This window comes from Mustela erminea, chromosome X (genome assembly GCF_009829155.1).
Source record: "Mustela erminea isolate mMusErm1 chromosome X, mMusErm1.Pri, whole genome shotgun sequence".
NCBI lineage: Eukaryota > Metazoa > Chordata > Mammalia > Carnivora > Mustelidae > Mustela > Mustela erminea.
In genome coordinates, this window is record NC_045635.1 from 58,695,150 (window position 1) to 58,715,276 (window position 20,127).

At 36.0% G+C, this 20,127-nt stretch overlaps 1 protein-coding gene and 1 pseudogene across 2 annotated transcripts in view; both read right to left on the bottom strand.

Annotated features, from left to right (window-relative positions):
* TEX11 (testis expressed 11) overlaps positions 1 to 20,127 on the bottom strand; it is a 314,592-nt gene that overhangs the window by 118,300 nt on the left and 176,165 nt on the right. For both annotated transcript variants that reach the window (XM_032331343.1, XM_032331342.1), the window contains exon 17: positions 7,950 to 8,052. In XM_032331343.1, the coding sequence (XP_032187234.1) occupies positions 7,950 to 8,052 (103 nt within the window). The remainder of the gene's footprint in view (positions 1 to 7,949; positions 8,053 to 20,127) is intronic.
* Positions 1,396 to 2,413, bottom strand: LOC116583276 (annotated as a pseudogene).

Below are 20,127 nucleotides of genomic sequence, written 5' to 3' on the forward strand. Positions count from 1 at the left end.
CAAATAAAGACAATATTATGGGTCATAGAAAAAGCCTTCACATATTTAAAAGGATTCAAGTTATATAAAATTATGATCTTTGACTATATGATTTCAAGTTTATTATATAGCTAAACTAATTAAGAGAGTATGTAAGTGGTATAAAGACAGATTAATAGATCAATAGAACAGAATGAAGAATCCAGAAAGAGACCCACACACACAACTGATTTTCAATAAATGTGCAAAGGTAATTCAGTTGAAAAAAATAGTTTTTAAATAAATAATGCTGAAAAGAATAACGCTGGAATGATTAGATAGCTATGTGCAAAAAAAAAAAGATCGTCAGTTCATACCTTAAATTAAATAGCAGAATTAATATACAAAATCGATCACAGAACGAGCCATACATTTAAACCTATAATATTTCATGAAGAAAACACAGGAAAAAAAAATTTTGTGACCTTAGATTAGGTAAAGCTTTTCTTACCCATAATACCAAAGAGGAAAAAAGATAAATTAGACTGTCAAATGTCTCACGAGAGACACTGATAAGAAAATAAAAAGAAAAAACTTGTAGGGGCGTCTGGGTGGCTCAGTGGGTTAAGCCGCTGCCTTCGGCTCAGGTCATGATCTCAGGGTCCTGGGATCGAGCCCCCCATTGGGCTCTCCGCTCAGCAGGGAGCCTGCTTCCCTCTCTCTCTCTGTGCCTGCCTCTCTGCGTACTTGTGATCTGTTTGTCAAATAAATAAATAAAATCTTTAAAAAAAAACAACTTGTAAAACACATATTCAATAATTTGAATGTATAATAAATACAGAACTTTCAAAATTCAATAAGAAAATGAAGCGCCGTCTATCTTAGCATGTAAATTATATTTCTTCCCTATGTTCTAGCCACTATGACAGGAGATGAATAAAACATATAGAGATGAATTTTTAAAAGTAAACAAAGTTCTCTGTAGAAAACTGGACAGAAGATTTATACAAACACTGTCAAAGAAGATACATGGGTATCAAATATCATATATTACAGAAATGCTAGTTAAAACCACAATAAGGTAATACTACCAACTATTAGCATGGCATATAGTTTTTGTTTTGTTTTGTTTTTTAAAAAGACACATTTATTCAGCATCATGATCAGACTATTACATTTAGCAATCAACAGCGTGGGTGCAAAAAAAAAAATCTACTTTAAAACCCTTTGTTGGAATGCTTTACACTTTCCACAGAACATAAACTAAAATAACCTCTTATACAATTAGTCACAAATACAGTCAAATTTTTTTTGCCCATACACATGAGTATTGTCTAAAACATGTCTTCTTTGTAGCAGCTAGGCCCTGCCACCACTGTGCTTGGCTGAGTTCACAAATCTGTTGTAACCTGTAGCTTCTCTGTCACTTCTCTGGCTCTCCTCTCCTGCTAAGCTTTGTTTCCTGGCAGTAATTAAAACCTTCTGCCACTGCCATAGCTGCTGCTGCTGGAACCACCATAGCCACCTTGGTTTCGTGGTTTGGCGAAGTATTGGCCTCCACCACCATAAGGGCCAGAGCTTCTGCCTCCAAAATTGCCTCCTTTCATGGGTCCAAAATTTGAGGAATGATTGTTATAATTGCCAAAATCATAGCTTCCACCACCTCCAAAGTTGCTTCCATCATTACCAAATCCGTTATAGCCATCCCCACTGCCACCATATCCACCACTACCTCGACTGCCACCAAAGCCACCTCGACCACTGAAGTTTCCTCCGCGACCAAAGTTGTCATTCCCACCAAAACCACCTCCACGACCACCACCAAAGTTTCCAGAACCACTTCGACCTCTTTGGCTGGATGAAGCATTAGCCATCTCTTGCTTAGAGAGCGCTTTCATTACTTCACAGTTGTGGCCATTCACAATATGGTATTTTTGAATGACAATCTTATCTACAGAATCATGGTCATCAAATGTTACAAAAGCAAAACCCCTCTTTTTGCCACTGCCTCAGTCAGTCATGATCTCAATCACTTCGATTTTCCCATACTGTTTGAAATAATCTCTTAGATGATGTTCTTCATTGTCTTCTTTAATGCCACCAACAAAAATCTTTTTCACAGTTAAGTGGGCACCAGGTCTTTGAGAATCTTCTCTTGAGACAGCCCTCTTTGGTTCCATCCACCTTGTGTGGCCTTGCATTCATGGCTGCATCCACCTCCTCCACAGTGGCATATGTGACAAACCCAAAGCCTCTGGAGCGCTTGGTGTTTGGATCTCTCATTACCACACAGTCCATAAGTGTTCCCCATTGCTCAAAATGGCTCCTCAGACTCTCATTGGTTGTTTCAAAGCTCAGACCTCCGAAGAAGAGCTTCCGCAGCTGTTCAGGCTCTTTGGGAGACTCTGACTTAGACATGACGGCGGTGGGAGGGGAGACTTTTAACAATGCTTACTCGGCGGCGTCCACAGGAAGAAAGGGCATATAGTTTTAAATGGACAGTTCCAACTGCTGTTGAGGACACAGATGACCTGGAGCACTCGTATATAGCGGGTCAGAACGTAAGATTGTATAGCTACTTAGGAAAACAGCTTGGCAGTTTCTAACATGTATTTACCATACAATCCAAAAATCCAACTCCTAGATATTTATCCTAGAGAAGTTAAATCTTATTACACGAAATCTGTAAACAGATATTTATGGCACGTTTATTCACAGCTGCCCAAAACAGAAGCCATCCAAATATACTTCATATGGTGAATGAATAAACAAACTGTGGTACACACATACTATAGAGTACTACTCAGCAATAACAAAGAATAAACTATGGAAACACAACAGTATGAATGAGTTTTGAATGCATTATAATAAGTGAAAGAAAGGCTCAAAAAGCTTCATAATATATGACTCCATTTATATGACATTTTGGAAATGGCAAAAATACAGAGATAGAAATGAGTTCAGCTGTTTCCAGGATTAAAACTAGTTGGAAGAATGACAATAAAGGAACTTGAGGTAATGTTTTGTTCTATATCATGACTGTAATGGTGGTTACATGACAGTACACATTTGTGAAAACTCACAGAATTATTAATATAAATAAACCTTATAGAATCATACCCTAGTAAGAGTAAGTTTTATTCTATATATTATCAATAAACATGGCTTTAAAAATAGTCACAAATAAATGGGGAATAAATAAAAAGACTGAACTGGTACTATGTTTAAAAAGTAAAAAAAAAACTAATAGAATGTTAAAAGGTTTAATAGGAAATCATTTTTTTTGCCTTTTTTTTTTCTATTGGTAAAAATTTCAAATTTTTTAAATCTTTCAACATAATGAATCAAATAAAACAAATTCTCAGAGGTCTCCAATGAAATCATTGATGATGGACATGACTACATTATAAACCCTGATAAAGAACTGACACCAACTTGGTAATCTTTAATTAATATACAGGAACAATTTACTATCCGGTGGAACATTCATTTTTCAATAAAGAATAAATTATCTTTCTTTTATATGGAGTGCAAAGCAGAGTCCATTGCACATAGTAGGTATTCATCAATAGCTGTTCAATTGGATTAGTTTAAATTCTGTTTGGATCCATTAATTTAAACTTCTTCATTTCTCAACTTCTGCCCTTTACAAGGGACAACCAGTCTGGAGCTCCAGCTGCCTCAGGATATTCTCAGCTACACTGATAGCTGAATGGGAATAATAATATCACAGCACAGGCATATCTGTAACCAAATCACAATCCAGGAGTGTACAGACACATCGACTAGGAAACTATGCTTAACTTAATGGAAAAGGCACAGCACCAATGGGATGAGGTTCATGTGAACAATTTCAGCACTGTCAACTCTGTAGAAAGAAACTCCATTTCAAGGCCAAATCTCTTACCAATCACTTCCCAAATTAGTGAAAACATTTTAAAGTAAGCTGGAGACTTCGACTGTCTAAGACAACTCTTAACTGAAATGGGTTTGCAATATCAATTCCCTCTTATCCCACAGCTTTTGTTTTTTTCAGCATAACAGTATTCATTATTTTTGCACCACACCCAGTGCTCCATGCAATCCATGCCCTCTATAACACCCCCCACCTGGTTTCCCCAACCTCCCACCCCCCCGCCACTTCAAACCCCTCAGATTGTTTTTCAGAGTCCATAGTCTCTCATGGTTCACCTCCCCTTCCAATTTCCCCCAGCTCCCTTCTCCTCTCTAACTCCCCATGTCCTCCAAGCTTTTTGTTATGCTCCACAAGTAAGTGAAACCATATGATTATTGACTCTCTCTGCTTGACTTACTTCACTCAGCATAATCTCTTCCAATCCCGTCCATGTTGCTACAAAAGTTGGGTATTCATCCTTTCTGATGGAAGCATAGTACTCCATCATGTATATGGACCACATCTTCCTTATCCATTCGTCCGTTGAAGGGCATCTTGGTTCTTTCCACAGTTTGGCGACTGTGGCTATTGCTGCTATAAACATTAGCATACAGATGGCCCTTCTTTTCACTACATCTGTATCTTTGGGGTAAACACCCAGTAGTGCAATGGCAGGGTCATAGGGAAGCTCTATGTTTAATTTCTTGAGGAATCTCCACACTGTTCTCCAAAGAGGCTGCACCAACATGCATTCCCACCAACAGTGTAAGAGGGTTCCCCTTTCTCCACATCCCCTCCAACACATGTTGTTTCCTGTCTTGCTAATTTTGGCCACTTTAACTGGTGTAAGGTGTTATCTCAATGTGGTTTTAATTTGAATCTCCCTGATGGCTAGTGATGATGAACATTTTTTCATGTGTCTGATAGCCATTTGTATGTCTTCATTGGAGAAGTGTCTGTTCATATCTTCTGCCCATTGTTTGATATGATTGTCTGTTTTGTGTGTGTTGAGTTTGAGGAGTTCTTTATAGATCCTGGATATCAACCTTTCATCTGTACTGTCATTTGCCAATATCTTCTCCCATTCCGTGGGTTGCCTCTTTGTTTTCTTGACTGTTTCCTTTGCTGTGCAGAAGCTTTTGATTTTGATGAAGTCCCAAAAGTTTATTTTGGCTTTTGTTTCTTTTGCCTTTGGAGACATATCTTGAAAGAAGTTGCTGTGGCTGATATCGAAGAGATTACTGCCTATGTTTTCCTCTAGGATTCTGATGGGATTCCTGTCTCACGTTGAGGTCTTTTATCTATTTTGAGTTTATCTTTGTGTACGGTGTAAGAGAATGGTCGAGTTTCATTCTTTTACATATAGCTGCCCAGTTTTCCCAGCACCATTTATTGAAGAGACTGTCTTTTTTCCACTGTATATTTTTTCCTGTTTTGTCAAAGATTATTTGCCCATAGAGTTGAGGGTCCATATCTGGACGCTCTACTCTGTTCCATTGGTCTATGTGTCTGTTTTTATGCCAGTACCATGCTGTCTTGGTGATCACAGCTTTGTAGTAAAGCTTGAAATCAGGTAGCATGATGCCCCCAGTTTTATTATTGCTTTTCAACATTTCCTTAGTGATTCGGGGTCTCTTCTGATTCTATACAAATTTTTGGATTATTTGCTCCAGCTCTTTGAAGAATATCGGTAGAATTTTGATCAGAATGGCATTAAAAGTATAGATTGCTCTAGGCAGTATAGACATTTTAACAATGTTTACTCTTCTGATCCAAGAGCATGGAATGGTCTTCCACCTAAAGATACACCCAGACTGAAAGTGAAGGGATGGAGAAGCATCTTTCATGCCAATGGGCCTCAAAAGAAGGCTGGGGTAGCGCTACTCATATCAGATAAATTAGATTTTTTTTAAGATTTTTTATTTATTTGACAGAGAGAGAAAAATCACAAGTAGGCAGAGAGGCAGGCATAGAGAGAGGGGGGAGGAAGCAGGCTCCCTGCGGAACAGAGAGCCTGATGCGGGGCTCAATCCCAGGACCCTGGGATCATGACCTGAGCCGAAGGCAGAGGCTTTAACCCACTGAGCCACCCAGGCGCCCCGATAAATTAGATTTTAAATGAAAGACTGTAGTCAGAGATACAGAAGGACACTACATGATTCTTAAAGGGACTATCCACCAAGATGATCTAAAAATTGTAAATATCTATGCCCCCAATATGGGAGCAGCCAACTACATAAGAAAACTGTTAATCAAGATAACAAATCATATTGATATGAATACATTAATAGTAGGATATCTTAACACGCCTCTCTCAGAAATAGATCATCAAAGCAGAAAATCAATAAAGAAACAAGAGCATTGAATGACACATTGGACCAGATGGACCTCATAGATATGTACAGAGCATTCCACCCTAAAACAACAGAATACTCATTCTTCTCAAGTGCACATGGAACCTTCTCAAGAATAGACCACATACTGGATCACAAATCAGGACTCAACCGATACCAAAAGACTGAGATTATTCCCTGCATATTCTCAGATCACAGTGCTTTGAAACTGGAGCTCAATCACAAGAAAAAGTTCAGAAGGAACTCAAACACCTGGAAGCTAAAGACCACCTTGCTTAAGAATGCTTGGATCAACCAGGAGATCAAAGAAGAACTTAAACAGTTCATGGAAACCAATGACAATGAAGACACTTCAGCCCAAAACCTATGGGATACAGCAAAGGCAGTCCTAAGGGGGAAATACATAGCCATCCAAGCCGCTCTCAAAAAAATGGAAAAATCCAGAACATAGCAGCTGTCTCTACACCTTAAAGAACTGGAGAATCAACAACAAATCAAACCAACTCCACACATAAGAAGGGAAAATCAAGGTTAGAGCTGAGATCAATGAGGTAGAAACCAGAGATACAGTAGAATGTATCAATGAAACTAGAAGCTGGTTTTCTGAAAGAATCAAGAAGATCAATAAACCATTGGCCACACTAATCCAAAAGAAAGGAGAGAAAGCCCAAATTCATTAAATTATGAATGAAAAGGGAGAGATCACAACTAACACCAAGGAAGTAGAAACAACCATCAGAAGTTATTATCAACAGTTATATGGCCAATAAGCTAAGCAACCTAGATGAAATGGATGCATTCCTGGAAAACTATAAACTCCCAAAATTGAACCAGGAAGAAATTGACAACCTGAATAGACCGATATCTAGTAATGAGATTGAAGTGGTGATCAAAAACCTCCCAAAATACAAGAGCCCAGGACCTGACGGATTCCCTGGGGAATTCTACCAAACTTTCAAAGAAGAAATAACACCTATACTCCTGAAACTGTTTCAAAAAATTGAAGCAGAAGGAAAACTTCCAGACTCTTTCTATGAAGCCAGCATTACCCTGATCCCCAATCCAGGCAAAGACCCTACCAAAAAGGAGAATTTCAGACCAATATCACTGATGAGTATGGATGCTAAGATTCTCAACAAGATCCTAGCAAACAGGATCCAATAGCACATTAAAAAGATTATCCACCATGATCAGGTGGGATTCATCCCTGGGCTACAAGGATGGCTCAACATTCGCAAATCAATCAGTGTGACAGAACAAATTAATATGAGAAGAGAGAAGAACCACATGGTCCTCTCAATCGATGCAGAAAAAGCATTTGACAAAATACAGCATCAGTTCCTGATTAAAATGCTTCAAAGTATAGGGATGGAGGGAACATTCCTGAACTTCATAAAATCTATGAAAGACCCACAGCAAATATCCCACAGCTTTTTAAACTTAATTTTTAAGAGGTTCAAACGATAAAAGGTACAAAAAAAAGTATACCACGACAAGACTTTCACTCCAATTCTTGTCCCACATCTCCCTAGTTCTTACTTCCCCAATAGGCAAACCCTGTTCTTTTATTCCTATGTAAACTGTGTAATTCCTTTTTGCATGGTTGTGTTATCTTTACATAACCAAGTTAGAATACAGAATATGAAACTCCATTGTCTTGAAAACAATGTTTTTTCCTTTACAGTAGAATTTATTATTTTTTATATTAACAGTTAGATATAATTCATAAATAACATTCATACCTCTGCCAGAGTTTCCCTCTAAAACTGCAATCTTGAATACATAAAACTGAGTGAAAATATTTGTAGGATCACGTCGTTCAGCTTCTATCACTGCCTCTTTAGCCTGAAAAAAAAGAAATATTGGCTCTCTTTCATACAAGTAATAAGGAAGACCTTATCATATTTTACTAAAATTATTAATATAGTCACAATGGGTAAGGATACACATCATAAAAAGACATGAATCTAAGTAAAATCTTTAAAGAACTGTTTCCTTAAAATGCTAAAGAAAGTGAGTTCTGCTTCTAGAAATAGGGTGCATTATATATGTCAGACTAACTCTCCTACTGAAAACAACAAAAATGTTAGATAACTTTTTTTTTTTAATTCTAAAGCAACTTACAAGATAATAAAATCTAAGGGAAAAAAGTGTGGTTCTAGAAAAACAAGCAGAGAATTAAAGCCACTTTATTTTTCTGGTGGGCATTTATAAATCTAGACAAATGTTAGCTTTAGTTTTAAATGAATCTCACTAGGTTAGGAAAACAAACATCAAGACCCAAGGGACCACACGCTTAGGCTATCAGAACTAAACTGTTCCCACCTCCATCACCAGGGGACTGCAAAGAAAGTTACTTCGGTTTTGAGTGGAATACAACAAAATATGGTGGGGAGAACCAATCCCTGAGGCATGTATTTACATTCTACAGGAAGCCAAAAGACCTCAAGCTATGAATTGAGTTGATATTGGTCCCAAACATCTGAAGAAGCAAAGGTAAATGTTCTCTGGGGGAAGTAATCTTCATCCTAGGCTTCAAATTATTTCCAAAAATGATTTTTCAAGAATTGGGAGTAGTAAACAAACAAACAAAATCAAGCGAACTAAGAAGCAATACAACATAAATGAGAATCAGCAGAAACAAATTACAGGAAGATTCTTAAAATGTAGATACCAGAATTATAAAAAACTATAAAACAACTGTTTTCAAAGTTTAAAGAAATAAAAGGCCCTCAGAAGTATATGTAAGTAGGCTGATATACAATATTACATATTGATATGGTACAGTGGTTATTTCCAGCTGATACCAATTCCGATTGATTACTGCCTGTGGAATATCAATTGTTACACATCCTGAATATCAGAGAAGCTTGTAGGAAACAGAAACTACAAAATATTACTTTGATGATGTGAAAAAGAAGAACTACGTGAAATGAAAAATGCAATAATCCAAATGGAAACATGGTGGTTGGTTCCATTGCAGATTAGAAACATAAGAAGGGAAAATTAGTGAACTGAAAGATAGCAAAATAAATTAGGCAAAGTGCAGTACAGATATTACAAACACTGACAGTTCAGTAAAGATTCTTTTTAAGACAACGACTAAAAGAATTGAAACACTAAGTAATTTCCACATTGGTAGCAGGGGGTAACCAGAAATTTTAAAAAACTGAGGATACATCTTTCAACAAACTGTGTTGAAACAAATGGACATCGATGTGCAAAAAAAATATATGAATCAGACCATAAACTTCCACAAAATTAACACAAAATGGATCATAAACCTAACCATAAAACCCCCAGCTATAGAACACTTAGAAAGTAACATAGGAGAAAACTGAAGTGACCTCTAGTTTGCTAATGACTTTATTTTTTATTTATTTTTTAAAGGTTTTCTTTTTAAAGATTTTATTTACTTATTTATTTGACAGAGAGAGAGAGAGAGAGACAGACGGTGAGAGAGGGAACATAAACAGGGGAAATGGGAGAGGAAGAAGCAGGCCTCCTGCAGAGCAGGGAGTCCAATGTGGGGCTCGATCCCAGGACCCTGGGATCCTGACCTGAGCTGAAGGCAGATGCTTAATGACTGAGCCACCCAGGCGCCCCTATTTTTCAGTTTTTATTTAAATTCCAGTTAGTTAACATACAGTGTAATGTTAGTTTTACATGTATAATACAGTGATTTAACAGTTCCATACAACACACAGGGCTCATCATGACAAATGCATTCCTTAATTCCCATCACCTATTTAACGCATCCCCCCTACCCACCTCCCCTCCAGTAACCCTCAGTTTGTTCTCAGTTTTGTTAGTTAAGGGTCTGTTTCTTCCTTTGTCTCTCTTTTATTTCCCTGAACACTGCTTTGTTTTCTGTCTTAAATTTCACTTAGGAGTGAATTTATATGGTATTTGTCTTTCTTTGACTGAATTATTTCGCTTAGCATAATACTCCGCCCATGTCGTTGCAAATGGCAAGCCTTCATTCCTTTTGATGGCTGAGCAATATTCCATTGTGTGCAAATACGCATCATAACTTCTTTATCCATTCATCAGTCAATGGACATTTGGGCTCTTTCCATAATTTGGTCATTGTAGATAATGCTGCTATAGACATGAGACATTGGTGTGAAGCCATGGGGCCCTGGACTTCGTTTGTTTAGAGATTTTTGGTTACTGATCCAGTTTCTTGGCTAGTTATGAGTAAGTTTTCTATTTCTTCATGCTTCAGTTTTGCTAACTTATATGTTTTTTGAAATTTATCTATTTCCTTTAGGTTGGTGATGACTTAAAAAAAAAACCCACCAAAAGTACAATCCATTAAATTAGGAATTAGACATTATTAAAATTAGAAATGTCTGCTGTGTGAAAGATATCATTAGAGAATGAAAACATAAGTCACAGAGTGAGAGAAAACATTTGCAAAACACACATCTGATAAAAAGCTGATGTCTAAACCACACAAAGAATTCAACTATAAGACAAGAAGCTACTCAATTATAAATTAGGGATAAGACTTAAACAGTTACCTCTCTATAAAAGATATACAGATAGCAAACAAGCAAATATAAAGATGCTCCATATTATATTTCACCAAGAAGATGCAAATTAAAATAATACCACTATACAACTATTAAAACAGCTAAAATTTAAAACATTCACAAAACCAAATACTGGTGAGAATGTAAAGAAATAGGAATTCTCATTCATTGTTAGTAAGAAAAGTAAGAGTAGAGCCATTTTTGAAGGACAGTTTCATAGATTCTTATAAAACTAAACATATTCTCCCAACATAATCTAGCAACTGCCCTTCTTAGTATTTTATCCAAATGAGCTGCAAGCTAATGTCCACAAAAAACCCTGCAAATTACTAATTATAGAAAATTTACTCATAATTGTGAAAACTAGGAAGGAACCAAAATATCCTTCAATAGGTTATAAAAATATAATAAAACTCAGAATATCCTAATTTTGTAATGATAGTGTGTAAATCACTTTTACCTCTACTATAAAAGTTAGAAACAATAATATTAAAAATAACTATAGCTATAAAAATTTAACAGATGTACAATATAAAAATATGTAAATTGTGACATGAATAGCATAAATGTGAAAAGAGAAGAAGTAAAAGTGTAGAGTTTCTCTATGCGTTTGAACATAAGTTGTTAACAGCTTAAAATAGACTGTTATATCTAAAAGATGCTTTATGTAAACCACATGGTAACCACAAAGAAAAAACCCATAGTACATACATAAAAGATAAATAAAAAGGAATTAAAGCATACCACTACAAGAATAATTTTTTTTAAAAGATAGCAAGAGAGGAAAAAAAGAACAAAGGAATTTTAAAACTAAGAAAACGATTAACAAAATGGGAATAGTGAGTCCTTACCTATCAAAATTACTTTAAATATAAATGGAGAAAATTCTCCAATCAAAAACAGAGGGGGATTAAATGATTTTTAATAAAAATATTCCAACAGTATGTTACCTATTAGAAACTAACTTAGCTATAAGGATATGCATAAACTGAAAGGGACTGAAAAAGATATTACATGCAAATGGTAAAGAAAAATGAGCAGGAGGGGCTATAATTATATCAGATAAAATAGACTTTAGTCAAAATTGATCACAAGAGGCAAAGAAGGTCACTATATATAATGATAAAGGGGTCAAGGTACTAAGAGGCTATAACAATTATAAATATATATACACTGAATATTAGAGCAACTAAATATTTAAAACTAATACTGCCAAAAAGATGCTCAACATCAATAATTATAAAGGAAATGCACATGAAAACCACAGTGAGATACCACTTCACGCCTGTCAGAATGGTTAATTCAAATACACAAGAAATAACAAGTTTTGACAAAGATGTGGAGAAAAAGGAGCCCTCATGCACTGTTTGAGATAATGCAAATTGGTAGAGCTGCTGTGGAAATCACTATGGAGGTCCCTCAAATTATAATTAGAAACTACCATATGATTTCCATTACTGGGTATTTACCCCCCCCAAAAGGGAAAACACTAATTTGAAAATACTACACACTCCTATGTCTATTGCAGCATTATTTATAGTGTTATTGCAGCATGATTTACAATGACCAAGATATGGAAGCAATCCAAGTCTTCACTGATAGACAGATGGATGAAGCAGATGTGGTATATATACACTTTCTGGAAATTACTCAGCCATAAAAAAGAATGAACTCTTGCCATTTGCAGTAATATGGATGGACCTAGAGGGTCTAGAGGATATAATGTTAAGTGAAATAACTCAGTCAGAGAAAGACAAACACTAAGATTTCACTCATATGTGTTATTTCACACAAAACAGACAACAAAAATGGAGACACATAAAAAGACTCTTAAATACAATGAGCACACTGGTGGTTGCCAGAGGAAAGGTGGGTAGGGCAATAGGTGAAATAAAGGTGGTTTAAGAGTACACTTATCTTAATAAGCAGGGAGATATGTATAAAAGTGTTGAATCATTATACTGTATACCTGAAACTAATATAACACTGTATGTTAATTAAATTTGAATTTAACAATAAATAAATCAAATGTTAACAAACTGAAGGGAGCAATTATAAACAGTAGGGGAATTCAAGAACCCCACTTTCAACAATGCATAGATCATCCAGATAAAAAATAAAACATATAGCATACCTGCATAACACTAGAGACCAAATGGACCTTACAAACACATATAGAATATTCTATCCAACAGCACAATACAGATTTCTCTGAAACACACATGGAACATTCTCCAGGACAGATCTTATGTTGGGCCCTAGAACAAGCCTTAACAAATTTAAGAAGACTGAAATCATATCAAATATCTTTTCCAAACACAATGGTAGAAAACTAGAAAAAGATGACAGGAGGAAAAATGAAAAACTCACAAATGCATGGAGGTTGAAAAACACATTCCTGAATAACCAATGGGCCAAAGAGGAAATCAAAAAGGAAATCTGCAAGTATTTTGTGACAAAACAAAATGTAAACACAACATATCCAAACTTATGGGATGCATCAAAAACAATCTTAAGCAGAAAGTTTATAGTGATAAACACCTACATTAAAAGAAGATCTCAAATAAATAATCTAACTTTACAACTCATGGAATTATAAAAAGAAGAAAAAAGTAATCCCAGGTTTAGCAGAAGAGAAATAATAAAGTATAGAACAAAAATAAATGAAATAGAAATAAGACAAAAGAAAAAAATTAATGAAAATGGAAGTTGGAATTTTGGAAAGATAAACAAAATTGACAAACTTTTACCTAGATTAACCAAGAATAAAAGAGAGGACTAAAACAAAATTATAAATAAAACTGACTTGAAAACTGACATCACAGAGATACAAATAATCATAAAAGATTATTGTGAACAATTATATAACAACAAATTGAAAAATCTAGAAAAAAATGAATAAATCCTTAAAACATACAACCTACTAAGGCTGAATCAGGAAAAAAGAGAAAATCTGAACGGACCAGTTACAAGGAAGATTTAATAAACCTGCATTTGACAACCAACATCAAAGAAATACAAACAATTATAAGAACATGTTATGAGCAACTATATGCAAGCAAATTTGACAATCTGGAAGAAATGGATGCATTCCTAGAGACTGTATAAACTACCAAAACTGAACCACGAAGAAATAGAAAACCTGAACAGACCGGTAACCAGTAAGGAGATTGAAGCAGTCATCAAAAATCTCCCAACAAGAGCCCAGGGCCAGATGACTTCTCAGGGGAATTCTACCAAGCATTTAAAGAAATTAATACCTATTCTCCTGAAACTGTTCCAAAAAATAGAAATGGAAGGAAAACTTCCAAACTCATTTTATGAGGCCAGCATTACCTTGATCCCAAAACCAGACAAAGACCCCATCAAAAAAGAGAATTACAGACAATATCCTTGATGAACAAAGATATGAAAATTCTCACCAAAATACTAGCCAGTAGGATACAACAGTACATTAAAAGGATCATTCACCACGACCAAGTGGGATTTATGCCTGGGCTGCAAGGTTGGTTCAACATCTGCAAATCAATCAATGTGATACAATACATTAATAAAAGAAAGAACAAGAACCATATGATATTCTCAATAGATGCTGAAAAAGCTTTGACAAAGTATAGCATCCTTTCTTGATCAAAACTCTTCAAAGTATAGGGATAGAGGGTACATACTTCAATTTCATCAAATCCATCTATGAAAACCCACAGCAAATATCATTCTCAATGGGGAAAAACTGAGAGCTTTTCTGCTAAGGTCAGTAACACGGCAGGGATGTCCATTATCACCACTTTTATTCAACACAGTACTAGAAGCCCTAGCCTGACCAATCAGACAACAAAAAGAAATTAAAAGCATCCAAATTGGCAAAGAAGAAGTCAAACTCTCATTCTTTGCAGATGATAGGATACTTTATGTGGAAAACCCAAAAGATTCCACTCCAAAACTGCTAGAACTCGTACTCAGTGAAGTGTCAGGATATAAAATCAATGCACAGAAATCACTTGCATTTCTAAACACCAACAACAGGACAAAAGAAAGAGAAATTAAGGAGTCAATCCCATTTACAACTGCACCCAAAACCATAAGATACCTAGGAATAAACCTAACCAAACTGGCAAAGAATCTGTACTCAGAAACCTATAACGTACTCATGAAAGAAATTGAGGAAGACACAAAGAAATGGAAAAACGTTCCATGCTCATGGATTGGAAGAAGTATTGTGAAAATGTCTAGGCTACCTAAAGCAATCTACACATTTAATGCAATCCCTATCAAAATATCACCAATTTTTTTCAAAGAGATAGAACAAATAATCCTAAAATGTATAGGGAACCATAAAAGACCCCGAACAGCGAGAGGAATGTTGAAAAAAAAAAAAACACAAAGTTGGTGGCATCACAATTCCAGATTTCAAGCTCTATTACAAAGCTGTCATCATCAAGACAGTATGGTACTGGCATAAAAACAGACACATAGATCAATGGAACAGAATAGAGAGCCCAGAAAGAGACCCTCAGCTCTATGGTCAACTAACCTTCAACAAAGCAGAAAAGAATGTTCAGTGGAAAAAAGACAGTCTCTTCAACAAATGGTGTTGGGAAAACTGGACAGCCACATGCAGAAAAATGGACCATTTCCTTATACCACACACAAAAATAGACTAAAAATGGATGAAAGGCCTCAATGTGAGACAGGAATCCATCAAAATCCTTGAGGAGAACACAGGCAGCAACCACTTTGACCTCAGCTGCTGCACCTTCTTCCTAGAAACATCGCCAGAAGCAAGGGAAGCAAGGGCAAAAATGAACTACTGGGACTTCAAGATCAAAAGCTTTTGCACAGCAAAGGAAAGAGTCAACAAAACCAAAAGACAACTGACAGAATGGGAGAAGATATTCACAAGCGACATGTCAGATAAAGAGATAGTATCCAAAATCTATAAATTACTAATGAAACAACACCCAAAGAACAAATAATCCAATCAAGAAAGGGGCAGAGAACATGAACAGACATTCCTACAAAGAAGACATCCAAGTGGCCAAGAGACACATGAAAAAGTGCTCAACATCACTCGACATCAGGGAAATACAAACCAAAACCACAATGAGATACCACCTCACACTAGTTGAATGGCTAAAATTAACAAGTCAAGAAACGACAGATGTTGGAAAGGATGCGGAGAAATGGGAACCCTCCTACATTGTCGGTGGCAATGCAAGCTGGTGCAGCCACTCTGGAAAACAGCATGGAGGTTCCTCAAAAAGTTGAAAATAGAGCTACCCTATGACCCAGCCATCACACTACTGGGTATTTATCCTAAGGATACAAATGTAGCAATATGAAGGGGCACGTGCACCTGAACACTTATAGCAGCAATGTCCACAATAGCCAAACTATACAAAGAACCTAACAGAAGAATGGATAAAGAAGATGGGGTACACACACACAATGGAATACTATGCAGCCATCAAAAGAAATGAAATCTTGCCATTTGCAATGAGGTAGATGGAACTAGAGGGTATTATGCTGAGCGAAGTAAGTCAATCAGAGAAAGACAAATATCATATGATCTCCCTGATATGAGGAATTTGAAAGGCAGAGTCGGGGGCTTGTGGGTAGGAAAGGAAAAAAAATGAAACCAGATGGGATCAGGAGGGAGACAAACCGTTAAGAGACTCGTAGTCTCACAAAACAAACAGGGTTGCTGGGGGGACGGGGGTTATGGAGAGGGTGGTTGGATTATGGACATTGGGGAGGGTGTGTGATATGGTGAAAGCTGTGAAGTGTGTAAGCCTGATGATTCATAGACCTGTACCCCTGGGGCTAATAATACATTACATGTTAATAAAATAATTAAAAATTAAACATGCGTTTGAAGTTAAGTGACCATCAACTTGATACAGACTGCTATACATATAAGATGTTATATATGAACGCAGTAGTAACCACAAATCAAAACCCTAAAACAGATACAAAAAATAGAGAAAAGGAATCCAGATAACATTAAAAAAGTCCATTAAAGCAAAGAGGGAAAAAAAAAAGGCAAAAGAAAAAGAACTGAAAGGAACAATAAAAACAGCCAGAAAAAAAAAATGGCAATATATACATATTTTTAATAATTACTTTAAATGGAAATAGACTAAATGCTCCTATCAAAAGACATAAGGTGGGGCACCTGGGTGGCTCAGTGGGTTAAGCCTCTGCCTTCAGCTCGGGTCATTATCTCAGGGTCCTGGCATCGAGCCCCACATCAGGCTTTCTGCTCAGCAGGGAGCCTGCTGAGCAGAGAGCCTGCTTCTCTCTCTTTCTGTCTGCCTCTCTGCCTACTTGTGATCTCTATCTGTCAAATAAATAAATAAAATCTTTTTAAAAAAAAGACATAAGGTGACTGAATGGATTAAAAAAAAATACAGACCCATCTGTATTTGCCTATAAAAACTCAACAAAGACTGAAAGTGAAGGGATGGAAAAAGATACTTCACACAAATGAAAGTGCAAATAAAAGCTGGTGTAGTAATACTTGTATCAGATAAAACAGACTTTAAAACAAAGCCTGTAGCAGGAGACAAAAAAGGTCACCAGATAATAATAAAGGGATCAATCCAACTATAACAATTGTAAATATATACGCAAAAATAAAGGAGCACCTAAATACATAAAGCAAATGTTAAGAGATATAGAGGGAGAAAGTGACAGTATTACAAAAGAGTAGGGGACTTAAAGACAACATTTACATCAATCAATAGATCATCCAGACAGAAAATCTGTAAGAAAACAGTGGCTTTAAATGATCCATTAGACCAGAAGGTCCTAACAAATTTATACAGAACATTCCATCCAAAGCTGGCAGGATACACATTCTTCCCAGGTGCACATGGAATTTTCTCCAGGATAGAGCGCATGGTAGCACAATAAAAAAGTCTTAATAAATTAAAGAGGATTAAATCACATGAAGCATTTTTTCAAACCACAACAATATGAAACTCGGTATCAATTAAGATGAAATCTAGAGAAAAAAACATGTAAAAGCTAAATGACATGATACCAAACAACAAATGGGTCAACCAAGAAATCAAATAGGAAATCAAAAAATACACAGAGACAAAAATGAAAACAGAAGGGTGCTAACTCTGGAATGCAGCACAATAGGTTCTCAAATGAAGTTTATAGCAATACAGGCCTCAAGAAACAAGAAACATCTCAAATGAACATACTTAACAGAGCTTAAAAAAAGAAAAAGAAAAAACAAGCTTAAAGCTAGTAGAAGGAAGCTATAGTAGTAGTGTAGTAAAGGTTAAAGCAGAAATAAATGAAATAGAGTCTTAAAAAAAATACAAAAGATCACTGAAACCAAGAGCTGGTTCTTTGAACAGGTAAACAAAATTGATAAACCTTTAGGCAGACATAACAAAAAAAAGAGAGAGAACCAAAATAAAATTAGAAATGAGGGAGAAAAAATAACAACCAAAACCACAGAAATACAAAGGAATATATGAAAATGCCAGCAAATTGGGACAACCTAGAATAAATGGATAAATTTCAAGAAACATAAAATTACCAAAACTGAAACAGGAAGAAATAGAAAACTTGAGCAGACTCATAACTAGTAAAGAAATTGGTTCAACCATCAAAAATCTCCCAACAAACAAAAAGTCCAGGGCCAGATGGCTTCACAGGCGAACTTTACTAAACATTTAAAGAAGAATTAATACTTATTCTTCTCAAACTATTCCAAAAAACAGAAAAGGAAAGAAAACTGCCAAATTCATTCTATGAGGCCAGTATTACCCTAATACCAAAACCATATAAAGACTCCACTGAAAAAGAAAAACTGATGCCAATATCCCTGATGAATATGGGTGTAGAAATTCTCAATAAAATACTAACAAAACTGAATCCAATAGTACACTGAAAGAATGCATTCACCATGATCAAGTGGGATTTATTCTGGGCTGCAACAGGGGTTCAGTATTCACAAATCAATCAATGTGATACACCACATTAATAAAAGAAATAATAAAAAAATGATCCTCTCAATAGATACAGAAAAAGCATTTGACAAAATACAACATCCATTCATGATAAAAACGCTCAACAAAGTAGGTTAGGGGGAACATACCTCAACATTAAAAAGGCTATATGGAAAACCCACAGTGAAAATCATCCTCAAAAGGTTAAAATTGAGAGCTTTTCTTCTACGGTTAGGAATAAGACAGGGTTGTCCGCTCTCACCACTGTTATTTAACATAGTCCTGGAAGACCTAGCCTCAGCAATCAACAACAAAAAGAAATAAAAGGCATCTAAATCATCAAGGAAGAAGTCAAACTTCCACTACTTGCAGATGGCATGATACTCTATGATACTCTATATAGAAAATCTGGACGACTCCACTAAAAAGCTGCTAGAATTGATACACAAGTTCAGTAAAGTCACAGGATACAAAATCAGCATACAGAAATCAGTTGCATTCTATACACTAACATTGAGACAGAAGAAAGAGAAATTACAGAATTGATCCCATTTATAATTGCACCAAAAACTGTAAGATACCTAGAAATAAACTTAACCAAGGATGTAAAAGATCTGTAGTCTGAAAAATATAAAATCCTGATGAAAGAAATTGGTGAAATAAAGGAATGGGGAATGTTCACAGATTGGAAGAACAAATACTGTTCAAATGTCTGTACTATGCAAAACAACCTACATACTTAATACATCCCTAAATCAAAACACCACCAGAATTTTTCCCAGAGCTAGAACAAACAATCCTAAAATTTGTATGGAACCACCAGAGACCCCCAAATTGCCAAAGCAACCTGGAAAAAGAAGATCAAAGCTGGAGGCATCAGAATTCCGGACTTCAGGTTATATTACAAAGCTGTAGTCATCAGGACAGTATTGCACTGGCACAAAAATAAGACATTTAAATCAATGGAACAGAATAGAAAACCCAGAAATGGACCCACAACTATATGGTCAACTATTCTTTGATAAATCATGAAAGACTATGCAATGGGACAGAAGACAGCCTCTTCAACAAACGGTACTGGGAAAACTGGACAACGACATGTAGAAGAATCAAACCGTGGCACTTTCTTACACCATACACAAAAATAAATTCAAGGTGGATGAAAGACCTTAATCTGAGACCCGAAACCATCAAAATCCTAGAGGAGAACACAGGCAGTAACCTCTTTGACACTGGCCATAGAAACTTCTTTCTAGATATGTCCCTGGAGGCAAGGGAAACAAAAGCAAAATAAACTACTGGGACTTCATCAAAATTAAAAGCTTCTGCAGAGCGAAGAAAACAATCAACAAAACTAAAAGGCAACCTATGGAATGGGAGAAGATATTTGCATATGACATATCCAATAAAGGGTT